Raw genomic sequence first — 16,912 nt, forward strand, 5'->3', positions numbered from 1 at the left:
GTTTCCAGTTCCTATCTGTACCAGTGTACATCCTCTGGTCTAGCCAGATTTGTAAGGTAGAATTGGGATTATGATAGTGGTGGGGGGGAGCAATTAGGCAGTAGAGGAAAGTTGTATGTTTCATCATTGCTACACTGCACCCTGACTGACTCGTCGCCTCCCGGAGACCCTTCCGTAAGGGGATGTCCAATTACCCACAGATGGGCTTTGGGTCTCCACTCCGCACTACCCCTCATTCACAATGATAAAATTTTTTGGTCTTTGATGCCTGATAACTGATCCCTTTGGCACCTCGTAATCATGCAGGCTGGTGTGCTTCTTCCATGTGGGCTTTGTTGCTTCTGAGCTAGATGGCTGCTCATTTACCTTCAAGCCTTCAAGACCCCAGATGCTTTATCTTTTGATAACTGGCACCATAAACTTTCTTCACCACATTTGCTTGTGCACCAGCTTTTTCTTCAGTGATCATGTCAAGAAGGTAAGCATCATGGAATGCAAATTTAATAGAACAGTGTTCTGGCATTGAGTGAGCAGTTGAGTGGAGGCCCAATGTCCATCCGCTACCTTAATACTAAACCTGTAAATATATGCACATAGATCTATTTCCACATCCTCATATATAAATATATTTACATATGTACATACCTTTATTTAGACCTCTACATATGCCCTTTGCCTCCTAGCTCTTTCCTCTATTTCCTTTTACTTTCCTCTTGTCCCACTATCATATTCAGCCTTAATTTGGGTTTCATTAATTCCTCTCGTTTACATTACCCTTGGTCACACCCTACCAGGCCTCCTACACCCTCTTCACCACCGATTTGGATCACTTGTTGTTCCCTTGTCCCTGCTTTGGTGATTTTCTTTTGGTGTTTTTCTTGTTTGTGGTTCATTTAATTTCCTGAATGAGTATCTTTTCATCTTTCAGGATTTTAAGGAAGCATTCTTTTAACATGTTTGACAATTTACTTTGAGTGTTTTATGTCTTACTATTTTGGAATCTGGCCACGTGTAAGTTATTCCTCTTGAATGTGTTACCACATGATTCTGAGTTTTTGTTGTTGTTGTTATTTACATTTACTTTTATTTTTTGTTCTGATTATTCCTCTAATAATTTACTGAGAGATTTGCCTTCAATCTTGCAAAATCTGTATTCTATTGATTAAATTCTACTCCTTTGTCCTTCTAATGTGTTGTGACGAAAATCTTAGTATTACTCTTCTTGATTTGTTTTTGGGTTTTTTTTTGCAGGAGTGGTTTTAGGGGGTGTATTAGTCTAGGTACTTTGGAGAAACAAATCCACAGCAACTCATATATAAGAGTTTTATGTAAAGAAAAGGTGCATCACGAAAACATCCCAACCCAATGCTGCCCAAGCCCACAAGTCCAACATTAACCCATTAACCCAACACCAGTCCACAAAGTCCTCCACCTCACAAAACAGAGGCAATGATGCCTAGTGTAGGAGGAAAGCTGAGTCAGTAAACGAATAAGCATCTCAGCACTAGCAGGGGTCTCCACACGGCTGCTTCAGCACCCAGGGCTGCATCGGGATAGGTCCATGCGGCTTCTCCTTGGGGATGTCTTGTAGGACGTCAATCTTGCAAGCTGAAGCAGGGAGCTGCTAAGGCAGCTGCATCCTGGTGCGACCATCACAAAGCAAGAGACCCGAGAACTAGAACGGCCGAGGCTCACCACCCATTTATCCCTCGGCCTTTCAACCAGCACCACATGTGATTATTGGCCAGGCTGGCACAATTAACTAACTCAGGGGGGTATTGGATTTTTCATTTATTTGGTCTGTTCCTGCATTGTTTTTCTTGTATTCATTTAATACTTTGTTTTCCTTGATTTTGTTTGCATTTTCCTTGATCTTTCTCTCAATTAATTGAAGACATTTAGGTGTTTGAATAGATTCAATGGTAGTTTGTCTAAATATCATTATTTTTCATTCCTTGTCAGGTACTTTCAATGATAGTTCTTCCTCTGGAAGAAGTTTTGACTCTGTGATCACTCGTTTGACCCACTCTTGTCTTGTTTGTGTGAACTAAAGTTGTCTCTGACACACAGTTCTTGTGGTGTATTTATATTTAATGGTGATTGTATGATGGCCTATTTTGCCCAAGAATTATTGTGTAGTTTTGTATATGGGGAGCATATTTCATATATCTGTGAATGGGGTAGGTGTGCCACTCATTTCACAACCTTAGCAACACTTAGGACCTTATTACCTTTCTCCTATGTTTGTGAATAAAGGATGGGAGTGTGGGCACATAGAGCACTGAGAGTGTGGTGGGCTGGCATTAGCTGCTGTCTATCAGTGATCAAGCGGTGCAGGAGTGGTGGTATGTCTTGCCCAGTGAATGAGGCTACTTTAGTTGCAAGCATCGCTGGGTGATTTGGGAATGAGTGCTTTCTGGTTGCTACTAACTACTGTAATAGGTGTTGTTGAGATCTTGGAGAAGTGGAGCTTTTTATCAGGCTGTTGCTCCAAATGCGATGTTGCTAGCCAAAATTCAAAATGGTTATGCTGTGTCAGGCCTTTGGACAAGTCTCTGTTCTGTTTGTCTTCCTTTCAGTGTTATGTCTAATTTCTTTTAGTTGGTATTCAGCCCACTTCTTTGTCCTTTCCTTTGAAACTCAGGGTGCCAGGATTATCATCCATGTCTTTCTCATTTGCCTTCCCATGTGTTTGCTCTAGAGTTTTCACATGCCTCACCTTGCGACTCTCCTGTTGTGTGTTCCCTTTCATCTAACTGCTTATCAGACATCTTTGGTGGTAGAGCTTCTGCTTCAGAAGGATTATACCAAACATAGATATATGGTTTCTGGAAGGTTTTATCTACAGAAATCCTTTTAGATACATCCATTATCAGCAGTTTGGATAACAAATCCCTTGCCTGAGTGGACTTAAGTATGTTGTGTTCCAAATCCGCTGTGAAAAGCAGAGGAAAAGTGCCTCAAAGCTGCAACCAGTGTATTTAGTTTCTAAGCTACTTCTGTTGCATCTTCTTGGCTCCGATGATTTGGATTTTGTGTCCAGCATGCTAATGATACTGTGGGCCATTTTAGGATTCATTTCTGAGATCTGATTCAGATAAGGGATAGAGTGCAAGCATATGTTCTAGTCTGAAATTATTTATCTTTGTTTTAGGAATAGGGAAATAATGTCCTCAAATTATCATGTGAGAAATATATTTTCACTTTCATCCCCACTTCAATCACTATGTATTGATATCCACTACTGCCAGTCACACGTGCTACACACTAGGTGTTCAATAAGCACACTCACTTTTCCCACGTATCTTACAGTCTACTGGAAGAGTCACAAATCTGATAGACATGCATCTAAATATATACAGTAACTACCAAATGAGATGGTTAAGAGAATAACAGCGGGGGCCTAAATTTAGACCAGGCAAGGATAAGGGAGTGATGCCACTTTGATATCAATTGACAAATAGGTAAGACCAAGGTGCTATTAAATGTGATTTGGGATTATACTCTTTGGACAATTATTTGATGTCAAGTGTTTTGTTTTTGTTTTCCTTGCTTATCCGATTGCCTTCTAGTGAAATTTGATATTACTGATGCTGTTTAATGAAAATCATATTCCTCTATGCTTCTGTGCCAACTCTTGTTGCCTTCATGCTTATCTGACTACTTTGTAAGTCTCATCTCCAAGATGCTCTTCTTCCTTTCCAACCCTAATGCCAATTCTTTGTCCTTTATATTTTACAGGTTCTCCCTAGGTGATCTCCTATCTTCTTATAGATTCAATTCCTAAATATTCAATCACTTCTGTGATTCAAAAGAATACAAGGAAACTTCAAAAATTCATGGAAAAATGGAATAAACAGATAATGGAATTTTGTCATAAGCTCTTTGAAGTCCCCATATGTTTGACTGTCTAATAATGAGTATCCTTCTGAGTTACATACTCAATTCAATCCAAACTCACTGACATCAAGTTTATTCTGACTAATAAATACCCTATAAGACAGAGCAGAAGTACTCCACAGGGTTTCCAAGGCTGTGCATCTTCACAAAAGCACGGTGCCTGCATTTTTTACCTGCAGTGACTGATGGGATCGAACCACTGATTTTTTGACTAGCAGCCCAATACTTAACACACTATTCTTGCAGGGCTTCTGAATAGCATTACCACCCATCCCGCTAAAACAAAACAATGTCATAAAATCAACCTATGTAGGATTTTTGAGGCTCAAAGACTTTATGGAAGCCGACACCCTCAGCTTTCTCCTATGAAGTGGCTCATGAGTTTGAAGTGAGTTTTGAACAAAAACTTCTATTGCCACCTAAACCTATTCTTGCTATTTGCTATCTTGAGTAATACTGAATGATGTATTTTATCTCAGAAGCTAAAAAAAGATGAACTCTTTCACAATTTCTCCAATACTAATTACCAGATCTCTATTTTTAATGCTGCAACCTTAATTCAGGATCTACTTATGTCTCACATAGTCTGTTCCAAATATTTATCCTTGTCTCTAATTTACACCTACTGTAATTCCTCCTTCTCATTAAAGTTCTTCTAAAACAAGTATTTAGCCATTCTTGGATAGGTCTCCGATACCCACACCTAGAAGAACCAACAACTCCTTTTAAAGGTGTTAAAGGCACTTTACTGTCTACCCTCATTCTTTTAAAGCCTAATTTCCTCCTATACTTTCCTAGTTATTTTTATTATCCTAAATAGCTCACTATTTTTAAAACATGCCATCTATGTTTTGTTATTCTGGGTGCCTATGTGTGTTTCATTCACCTAACAAAAACCCACTGAGCTGCTTAAATATTACCTCTTCTAAATGAACTCATCTACGTTTGACAAAGATAATAATGTTCCCTTACTTGTTCCCATAATACTAAGCTCATAGGATTATTTTAGTAATTAGCCTACAGTATTGTAGGCTTTTTTGTAACTGCCCGCCACTATCAAGAGAGTAGGAACTAAGTCTTATCCACGTTTGGCACAACAGGAATAATATAGTACTGAATCTATTAATTATTTCATTAAACTGTATTTAATTACCAGCCCATTTCTAATTAATCATCTTCCTAATAGTTACTATTTAATAGATTACTATTATGTTCCAGATGCTGTATTAGGCACCATACAAAACCTTTTACAACAACATGAAAAGGCAGCTGTTATTATCTCTAGTTTAAATAGATGAACTATGGCTATGGTGAAATTATTTGCCCACAATTGTCAGTAATTGAGCCAAGATTTGCACCCTGATTATTACAAAGTCCACATCCTTTCTCTATATAGCTCTGATCCCCTCATTAATACCTGAAAGAATGTAAAATCAAAATAATTTATTTTCTGAAAGAAAAGTTATTAAACTAAGCCTTTTAGGACTCATTCACTCATATTTACAAAGCAAAACTATTATAAACCTAAACACCTGCTACATGATGCATTCAAATTAAGAACTCTGAATAAAGAGAACTAACGTTTTAAAATACATTTGATGCCAATGCTGAATATATTTATTTGTGAAATTTGTGATGATATTATAAAAATGTTAAATGTATTCAATCATTTCTTTCTTCAATCTTAATGTCAAAGAGAAAAATGTAATTTTTAATAATAATATCTGATTTATCAGAATCTTGCTAGAATGTTACTTTGATATTGATTTTTCTTTTTATGTCTATGCATAGATCTTTGAACATATAAAATTCACTATGTAATGCAGAACATCTAATTTTTATTGCATATATTCGTAAGGAACACTCAAATAATGTTATTATTTTAAGGATGCATTTTCTAGAACAGGATTCCTTAGTATTTGTGATGCTAAGTCAAGACATTAGTACGGGAATACACTTTATACCTGACTGTATACAATTGTATACTCCACATGCTACTGCTAAAACTTCCTTGGTGATATGTAGAATACATTTTTTAAGAAGATAAATCTAATGTCACCAGCTTATTTATAATTTTCTTTAGTGTTATAATTTAACACTTTAGAATATTCTAGATTTAAGTAAGTAGGAAAATACTCCATCCAGTTGATGGAGAATTAGGTGGGGGGGGGTTTCCTACCTGCATTTAAATTAGAGAGACTGAGTAGACAGAGAGAGGGAGATGGGGAAAGAGAGAGAAGGAAAAGGAGGAACAAAACAAATAAAGCAAAAACTAATAGAAGGGCAAGAAAACCATCCAAAAGGGTTTCCCGTAACCCCATCTGTCCTTACCAGTGCACACAGAAGGTCAACAGCTTCCAAGATCAGTTCCTGGTGACCAATGCGGCTGACACCCAAATCTTCCAGCTCCTGGTGTGTAATGCGCAGCAGCTGGTCCCCGCTAATCTTCTCCCTCTCAAAGTTCTTAATATACTGCTGCAAGCAGTCATCAAGACCTACAAGAAAAAAATATTGAAGACCTGAATGAAAACTGTTTAACCAAACAAATAAGCAGGGACACGGTGGGATTTACCTCTACTATACTCGTAAAACTCTCTCTCTTCCCCCCCCCCCATAATTATGCAGACCTGTTGATCAGGCTATAGATTGAGTCCAGCCATGTAAACTGGGCAGTTACCAGAAAAGTGAAGTTCTTGATTCCAACAAAGAAAGACAGGGAAGTTCATAATGGATTACATTCCAGCTGAAATTATGTCAGAGCAAAAACCTTAAGTAGAGAAATAAGTTTGGGAAAAATAGGGCAAATGTACCTAATGAGAAACAAAGTCCCATTAACACTGACAGAAGAGTGGCATAGTCCTAAAAGCTGCTTGGTTTCTGTTATAAGTCTAGTACCAGGACACATAAAAAGAATTTGAGGCACCTTGAAACCTTTCCATACTATCTTCTTTAGTTTTCATTATCCAATGGTATGTATATTGCTCTCTCTTCTGGTCTCTTCTTTGACCATCCTTTCCCCATTTCTTTTAAAAACATTTTCTCCATGCCTATGTTTCTTAGTCACTCTTTTTAACAAATGTTTTATATATGTAAATGTATATATGTGCATATGTGCATACATACATACTTACATACCTCTAATGTCACATTATTCATAATCAATGACCTCATAATATTTTAGAGTATTTGTCTTATTTAAAAGGTTGAAATCAATTTGATCAAATATATGTATATCAAGAATGTGGCCCAGAGAGAGGGATTATAAGAATCACAAAATGAATAGATTATATAACAGGAGCTAAATGAAGTTATCTGCTGCTATAAAAATGTAGTCTCCGAAATCCTAAGAATGTTCTACTCTGTCCTATGGGTTGCTATGAACCAGAATCAGTTAGATGGCAGTGGTTTGGTTTAGGGGATCATAGACGAAAGATGAAAGAACATAAATACATTAATAAGTCGTGAATCATCTTTTGAAAACTAAAAGTTTGTCAACAAGTACCAAAAACGTTTGGGGATGCACACTTACATAGTCAGGAAATATAATGACACTTTTAAATGAAAGATTCTAAACGTCATATTGCTTATCCTAAAAAGTACTTTGACTGATTTTCATTTTAAAAAGTACAAGTTAAATAACAGATTAATCATTAAGCTTGATTTTCTGCTTGCAAATTTTAATTAGACTTAAAATTTTTGTGAGGTATATGGAGACATAAAAGCCACAGCTGTAAGTTACTTTCTTACATGTGATTATGAATGCTATGTCCATTTTCAGTCAAATTTCTCTAATAGTGCACAATTTTCCTTTTTATTGAATATAATGAAACTATGAATCTTGCTAGAACTCACCCATAAGACATTTCATCCAATGCTAATTCAAAAGAAATTAATCTGCCTCATCTTGATGGGGCTTAATACAGCCGTCATTTTATTACACCAATTAATATATAAGTAATATAGAGTGTGAAGACATACTGAAAAATGTTCCTGGAATGTGTTTAATTTTGATTATTTTAAAATCGAATATTCCAAAGGGAAAAACAAGAACCTTGTATCCAAATGCTGTCTAGATGAATTTTGAAGAAATAGCATAAACAATATTAATGAGTCATCACATGCCCATGGGCAGGAGGGAGCTTTCTCCAAGGTGATAGTGGGGATGATCTGATAATGGGGATGGTCTATAAACTGCCACTGGAAGGGCATTGATCTCACTTTAATCTGACACATACCTAACGTTGGCTCACCTCAGCCACAGGCTGCCCTTAATGCTCTTGATTTCCTCAAATTTAAAGCAGGTTCCTATACTTCCACCACAGCACAAATCTTTATGACTGTTCGCTGACTAATTCACTTGCTAGATAAACAATCCCTCCCCTTCCTGGACCAATATTAGGATCCTTACCTACTGCTTTTCCAATTCCTGGCATAAATTTCCACTTATTAATAAAACAAATACTTATTGAATGCCAATTTATGAATCAGGCAACATTTTAGGAGGTAGGGAAAGAAAGGTGAGCACAATGAAAAATATTTTTTAAATTGCCATACAACCAACAATCATTGTCTTAAGTCAGTATACACTCAAAAGTGAAAGTGCAAACGTGTACACCAATAATTGCAGCACTTTTCAACATAGCCAAAAGATGGAAGCTCCTGAAATGTCTCACCAACATGTGGCACAGACATAGAATAAAACATTACACAACCCCAAAGAGCAATTGAGTTCTACTATAGGTCACATCATAGATGAGACTGGAAAACATTAAACTGATTGAAATAAATCAGTCATAAAAGGTCTACGATGGTTTATTGCTTATATGAAATAAACAAAAATATATAGGCACTATTAATTATTAATGGTTACAAAGTATAGGAGGGAGGGAGGAAGGATAAGTTCTAGGTTAGCTTAGGTTAGGTTTATGTTAATGATGGTGGAATGTTTTAGATGAAGACAGATCATGGTGGTACAACATGACAAATACAATCAATGTTACTGAATTGTAGCTGTGGAAGATGTATTGGCCAAATGTTTGGGTTTTGTATGTATATGTATATGTTTTCACTACCATCTTTAAAAGAGAGAATTTTAAATACTGTTTTTTAAAATAAAGGAGAGCCACTTAAGGTTTTAAAGTCAGATTTTCATCCTACAAAGCTTTCTCTGATTTCAATATGTAAAGTAGCCAGTTTGTGGCCAGTTTACCTTTGTCAAAGAAATTAGCTTCATAGTGTAGCTTTTGTTGTTATTGTTGTTTTTTAAAAAACCCAACTTTTTACTGAGGTTTAAGTGAATATTTATAGAGCAAAATATTTTTTCCATTCAATTTATACACATTTTGGTCCCCAACGTTTGACTGCAATGTCTATAAAGTAGCAGCACTCTTTCGACTTCCTCCCTGTATTCTCCAGCTCCATTGCAGAAATGATCATCTTTGGCAGGAAATGGCTGGCACATTCAAGTGCCCTATTTTATCTATGTGAATTGAAGCTTATGGCTCTCTGGAACCTCCTTGCTCTGGCCTAGTTTGTTCTTCCATCTACTATGTGCAACCCCCTAATGCTCCACCTAGCGAAGGAAGTGAAAGGAAAAAGTGTACAAATAGAACTTATTTTATATATTATTTAGGACTATATCCATGATTTCCTGCATAAGACATCAAAATAAACAGAAAAACATGGTAACAGTAAAATCACTTTTTAACATGATTCTAGTACAGTAATTATAAAACATAAAAACTGCCTTTAGAAGTTACAACTAATTATTTTAATTCACATATAAGCAGTTTATTATTTTTATTGACAGAATGTGTATCAATTCTTTACATTTTTAGTAAACAAAACTGTGTTAGCTGTAGATCACAAGTTGTTAGTCTTCTTACAATCCTGCCACATTCTTTATATACTGCAGGTTCTCAGATTTCCTCAATAAAGATTGAATAAGCATAGTGCAAGGATGCAAGCCTGACACATCTTTTCTGATTTGGGACCATGCAATTTGCTCTTGTTCTATTTGAATGACTGCCTCTAAGTCTATGTACAGGTTCTCCACAAGCACAATTCAGTGTTCTGGAATTTCCATTTTTTTGCAATTTTATTTTTAATCTGCTAAGCTCCACATGCCCTTGCATAGTCAAGAAAATGCAGAATCCTTTGGTGTATTATTTTTTTATAACTCTTAAAACATATTTTAAAGGATTAAGATCCAATGAATATTTCTATCAGTTTTACCAAATTGGAAAGTGGAAATAAACCTATAAGTTTTGATCTTTCAACAAAAGGTTAAATCGTATTAATAGGAATGTATCATTGGGATACAAATAATCCTACACTACTCCTCAGCCATTTCTGATAAGATTGTCTCATAAGAATATAAATAGTGATATTGAATTTACATCTAATTGGTTTCATGTGATTGAATGAGATAATTATATATTTACACTAAAAAATAGTTCTGGTGTAGCATTGTTTAAGCGCTCATGCCAAGTGAACTTAAAGGGTTTGAACCCACCTGCTATTCCATAGGAAAAAAATGTGGCAGTCAGGTTCCCTACAGAGTTACAGGCTTGGAAAGCTTGTAGGACAGTTCTACTCTAACCTACAGGGTCACTATGAATCAGCATTGATGCTGATAGTTTGGTTTGGTTTTATATTAAAAGCTAATTTATACACATTTTGGTCCCCAACGTTTGACTGCAATGTCTATAAAGTAGCTAAACCTAGGAATATAGGTTTATATTCCAAAATAGAAATATACCCTATTTTTAGGGTTTGGCTTTTCCCCCTTAAAATTAGTAAAACCTAATCAAATTAATTTGCATAATTATAACCCAAAGCAACCTTAATTTCCTGTTGTTTAAAACTTGAATGTATATGAAAAAGATCTAGGATTTTGTTATCGTGTGGCTTCTGATTAAGTAAGCCAGGGGTAGAGTCTGAGATTTTACATTTCTAGCAATTTCCCAAGTGATATCCTTCCTAATTTTGAACTATTTAATACATTTTAAGTAGCAAGATCCTACATTCGTAAGGTTATAAATTTAATATCTTTCCCCAATCACTGTATTAACAAATTCCAACTTCCACAATATTGTCATATATATTCAAATTTTACCTAAATCTTACAGACATTCATGTCACAACATACACAAGCTAGAATACTGGAGCAACAACTGTGAAATGGTACTTAATTTTCCTCAACAAGTGAAGTCATTATTAAATGGGACAATAATAATGACTGGTAATACATATACATAAATAAAATTAGGCTTAGGTTTCTAAAAGCCTGGTCATGTCCTTTTTGGCTTAAAAACAACAACAAATATCCTGCCATTGAGTTGATGTCGACTCAGAGGGACCGTGTAGGAAAGGTTAGAACTGTCCCTGTGGGCTTCCGAGACTGCCACTCTTTATAGGAGTAGAAAGCCTCTTCTTTCTCATTTGGAGCAGTTGGTGGGTTTGAACTACTGGCCTTGCAGATCACAGTCCAATGTGTAATCACTATCCTAACAGTTGCAATTAGTAGGTATATTTATAATGATACTCATGAACAATTACACCCTGTAAATTCATAAACCAGTTATAGAGAACAAAAAAAGAACCATACTGTAGGTTACACAAATTATTATAGCTAAATGGAGAGGGGGAAACCTATTTCTAACTAATTATATTTATGCTTATTTGAATAAATTCCTAATTGCTTGTTTTAAGAAGCACTTAGAAAACTATTTCTAATTTTCTAAAATGTGAAGTCTGTAGAGAAAAATCACCAGACTCATTTAGGCTAATTCTTAATAATGTTGTTATAAAGAATATGGAAATTTTTCAAAAAAGGAAAGAAACCACACACAATACAGACTCATGCCCCTTATCACTAAGCAATGCTGAGTGAGCTCCTAAAATGCGTTATCATATTTCTCATAATTTCTCTCTGCTCAGTATAATTTGCCTTTACATATAATATTATTCTTCTGTAATCACTGTCCATGTTGGAAGTGGGATTTGCCCTCTGACCAATCAACCTGAAAGACAATGTCAATAATTGGTGCTTTTGGTGCCCCCTAGACTCCAAATCCCTACAAGAGGGTTAGAAATCCCTTAAAATCAAGGCAGAAAGGAAGGGAGAAATTTCAATTACTTATAAAATAACAAAGAGGATTAAAAAAAGATACCAGAGCCTTCACTAATACTATGTCAAAGAAAGAGAATGACAGATCTTAATTTTTAAAAATCTTGCACTTACCTTTTACCCAACAGAGTCACTGCCTTTCCAATCATTAATTAAACTCTAGAACATCTGTTTCTTAGCAGATCATAACTGCTTGCTAGGAACTTAATAACGAAATTTTAGATAATAGTTTCCAAAGTTCCAAGCCATAATTTAATACTTGATTAATAGTGTTGGTTACCCAACAGTTAATGGAGCTTAATATTCTTATGTTTCTGATTATATATACCACATGCTCTTCAACATAGAAAATGAGTTAGTAAACCAAATTTTTTAAACAACCAATATAAAATTCTATAGATTTCCCAGAAGGAAAAATGACTCGGCAACATCGCTTTTAACAGCTCATACTGTAATTTTGGTGCTTGTTTCATAATAAATTCTATAAATAAGCAAATAAAAGGATATCATAAAAGAAAAAAAAACTAGTGTCAGAGACTGGAGTTTATTAAAGAATATGAGAGAGAGAGAGAGTTTGAGAGAGAGAGAGATCTCATCATTATACAAGTCTCAGAACTTAAGAAGCGCCTAACATGAAATATAATTTTAAGCTAACAGATTCTGATGGGGGCAATTCGACTCTATTCTATAGAGTAGCTTCAAATGAGAATTTACTCAACAACAGTGGTGTGTTAGTCTGGGTACTTTAGAGAAACAAATCCACAGAAACTCATGTATAGAAATTTTATATAAAGGTTAAGTGCGCATCAAGAAAATATCCCAACCCAGTGTTGGCGAAGCCCACAAGTCCAATATTAACCCCTAAGTCCAACAGCAATCCACAAAGCCCTCCTCCGTCTCACAAAAGACACACTATGATGCCGACTGCAGGAGCAAAGCCGAATCAGTGAGTGTGTAAGCATCTCAGAGCTGGCAGGGGTCTCCACAAAGCTGCTCCAGCACCCAGTGCCGCATCAGGGTAGGTCCATGCAGCCTCTTCTTGGGGATGTCTTACAAGAAGTGAGCCTTGCCAACTGAAGCAGAGAACTGGCTAAGGCAGCTGCACCCTATTCCGGCCATCAAAAAGCAAGAGACCTGGGAACTAGAAAGGTGAGGCTCACCGAGCCATTTATCCCTCCGTCCTTCACTTAACCCCACATGTGTTTATCTGCCAGGTTGGCACAATTAACTTTAATTATATCAAGTGGGTTTGGTTTGAAATTATATTAAAAGCCCCTCCTCAAAAAAAAAAACTTATTAGCCTAACACATAAATTTTGTTTGACAAGACAAAAATAACTAGATGCAAAATTGAATTACCTCTATAAAATATAAACAATTAGTTCACCTAGGGAAAAAAGACTAAACAAGGCGGAAGAAAAAGAATGTGAAGATTAATTTTCTATTTTAAATTTACAAATAAATCAAAACCACTCCTGTCCCAAAGTTGGTAGTTACCAAGTCACTATAACTGTAAACAAACCTAACCAAACTCACTGCCATCCAGTTGATTCTGATTGACAGTGACACTACAGGGCAGAGAGTACAGATGGCCTGCCAATTTCTGACACTGTAAATCTTCATGGTGGCACAAAGTCTCATCTTTCTCCACCAGAGCAGCTGGTGAATTCAAACTGCTGATCCTGCAGAAGCAGTCAGACACATAACCCACTAAAACCACCAAGACTACTACTTTAAACAACAGGCTACTAAATTTTATGGTACTTTATTAGAAATAAGAAAAAAATCTAAGGAATCTAGAGGGGGAAAAAAAACCCCACTTACTCCAAGAAAGAGTATATTAAGAAATACACCAAAATATTGAACAAAGCAAGAAAACCTGTAAGTTTTATTGTCAGCAGTGTCTTGGAAACGTGTTCCCTTGGTTATAGTACGACAGATTAAAAGTCATTTAAGAAGAATTTAATTCATTAAATAATGATAAGGGCAAGTTTACTTGCTCGTTAACATTGCAGACACTTCTAGTTATGAACAAAGTACTGTGATCCGGATTTCCTAGTGCTACAAATTTTAAAAAGGTAAAACTTCAAAATGGAAACTTGTATTTACACTCAAAACTGAGTTATGCCATCCCAAGAAATCTTTTTATACATAAAAGATTGGATTCTATTATTTTTCAGGTCAATCACAAATCTTGTCCAAAAGGAAAAAATAACCGGATTACTTCTGAGGTTTATTTTAGAGACTCATTGTTCGTAATCTTGTTAAAACCTAAGATTAGGAAGTTAAAAAGAAAGAAACTTTTAATTCTAGCATAGAAGGCAGAATAATTGATTTGAGAAACTCTTTCTGGAAGGAAATAAAACCTTATACATCTGTCTTAATTATCTGCAATGCTTTATTTTTAATTTCATTTATTAATTTTATTTTTAAGTTTTATTGACTTAAAATTCACATACTATACTGTTCAATGGTTTATACATATTAAAAAGTTGTACAGTCATAACTACAATCAATTTTCAATCATTTTCATCCTTCATATATTTTAAAAGCTATCAAATTTCACTGAAGGAGACAAACATCTAAATAAATAAAATATATCATATGAAGACCTAATACCATATAGATATTCATTCTCTCCACATTGACCAATAAGCTACCTACTTAATCTAGAGATGAATAATTCAAGGAATTTAGCCATCCCAATGACAAGATATTGTGTGAGAATTGAAACATTACTATTAAATTATATATGTAAGAAAAGATGAGCAAACCAAGAAACATTTGAAATGCACAGGGGTAAATATGTGAATTACCCTTAAGATAGAAAGAATTACATAAAGCATCAATAAGTTAAAATTGCACTGAAAGTAGAATAGATAAATGACACCAGGAGACTCCAGAAACAGTCCTACCCAAAGGCATCTTAGTTTTTATGACGGAAATTTGTCACTTGAATTTTTTATAAAGTTGACATTTTGAATAATTGAGGAAAGAGATAGGATATCCAATAAGCTGTGTTAAACAACTGATTATACATTTGGGAAAGAGAAAAAAAACCATATCCCTTAGTTCATATTGTAAAAATATTTTAAAATACTAAACTAAGGTTAAAAATAAATTTATTGTAAGTATATATAGGAAAATATTTGCATAAAACTGGGATAACTAGGACTTTTAAAAGCAAGATAGGACACCCAGCAGATTTAAAAGGGAAAAGAATAACATGATTATGTTCAAATTTAAATATTTTCATTTAAAAAAAGACACTTTGTGGACTCATGAATTATGTAGTATTCTTTTGTTCTGTTTGTACAACTGACTCTTAATCCATTTACAGGGTCTGCATCAGCACAATAAAATATTCTGGAATTTCCCTTCTTCTCAATGTTATCCATAGTTTATTATCCACACAAATACTTTTGCATAGCCAATGAAACACGAGTAAACATCTTTCTGGTATTCTCTAGTTTCAGTCAAGACCCATCTGATATCAGCAATGATATCCCTCTTGCCACGTCCTCTTCTGAATCCAGCTCGAATTTCTGGCAGCTCCTGTCAATATAGTGCTGCAACCATTGTTGAATGGTTTTCAGCAAGAGTTGACTTGTATATGATATTAATGATATTGTTCAATAATTTCTACCTTTTGTTGGGTCACCTTTCTTTGAGATGGGCACAGATGTGGATCTCTTTCAAGCAGTTTTCCAGACTCCTGTCTTCAATCAGTTGGCCAATCTTTTGTCTCTCAAATTTCTTGGCACAGAGTAGAGTGCTTCCAGTGTTTTATCATTTAAAAAAATCATTTTTATTGATTTTACTGAAACATTTTCATTGGTATTCCATCAATTCCTAGAGCCTTGTTTTGGTCTAATGCTTTCGGTGCAGCTTGGACTTCTTCCTTCAGCACCACTGGCTCTGGCTCATATGCTACCTCTTGAAATGGCTGGATGTTGACTAATTATTTTTGGTATAGCGACTGTGCGTTCCATCTTCTTTTGAAGCTTCCTGCATCATTCAATATTTGCCTATAGAATCCTTCACTATTGAAAGTGTAGGCTTAAATTTTTTCTCCAGTTCTTTCAGCTTGAGAAGAATGTGTTCTTGTTTGGCTTTCTTATTCCATGTCATTGCACATTTCACTATAACACTTTATCTTGTTGAGCTGCCCTTTGAAAATTGCTGTTCAGCTCTTTTGCTTCATCATTTATGCATTTACTTAAGCAAATTCTACTTAAGAGATGTTTCTTGGTCTCTTCTGCTATCCATTTGATCTTTACTTTCTTTCTTGTCTTTGAAATGACGCCTTGCTTTCTTCTGATGTTGATTTCATCCCAACTCGTCGGGACTTCTCCCATTAGTGTTCAATGTGTCAAATCTGTTTTTGAGATGTTCTCTAAATTCAGGTGGGATAGCCTCAAGGTCATAATTTCGCTCTTCACGTAATATAAGCCCGTTTCTGAAAAACATTTCACCCTCCTTGTTTATTCCTCTAAAACTCAACTGCCATTGAGTCAATGATGACTCACAGTGGCCCTGTAAAACAGAGTAGAACTTCCCCACAGGGTTACCAAGGCTGTAACTCCTTACAGAAGCAGACTCATATTTTTCTCCCTTGGAGTGGTCAGTAGGTGGTTGGGTTGAGTTCAAACCATGACCTCTTGTGTAGCAGCTTAGTACTTAACCACTGTACCTACAGAGTTCCTGTCAGCAGTCATAACTCGCTAAAACTTACTGCCGCTGACTTGATTCCTATTCATATTGACCCGATAGCATAGAGTTAAACTGCACTTTGGGGTTTCCAAAACTGTAAATCTTTACAGGATCCAAAAGCCTCATCTTTCTCCTGTGGAGAAGCTGGTGGGTTTGAACTGTTCACGTT

General features: G+C 35.5%; 1 protein-coding gene across 6 annotated transcripts in view; it reads right to left on the bottom strand.

Moving 5' to 3' along the window:
• CNKSR2 (connector enhancer of kinase suppressor of Ras 2) overlaps positions 1-16,912 on the bottom strand; it is a 294,934-nt gene that overhangs the window by 237,814 nt on the left and 40,208 nt on the right. For all 6 annotated transcript variants that reach the window (XM_030885794.2, XM_030885793.2, XM_004709920.2 and 3 more), the window contains exon 2: positions 6,232-6,395. In XM_030885794.2, coding sequence (XP_030741654.1) covers positions 6,232-6,395 — 164 coding nt within the window. The remainder of the gene's footprint in view (positions 1-6,231; positions 6,396-16,912) is intronic.

Source organism: Echinops telfairi, unplaced genomic scaffold (assembly GCF_000313985.2).
Source record: "Echinops telfairi isolate 266 unplaced genomic scaffold, ASM31398v2 ScPeMD7_53;HRSCAF=182, whole genome shotgun sequence".
Lineage (NCBI taxonomy): Eukaryota > Metazoa > Chordata > Mammalia > Afrosoricida > Tenrecidae > Echinops > Echinops telfairi.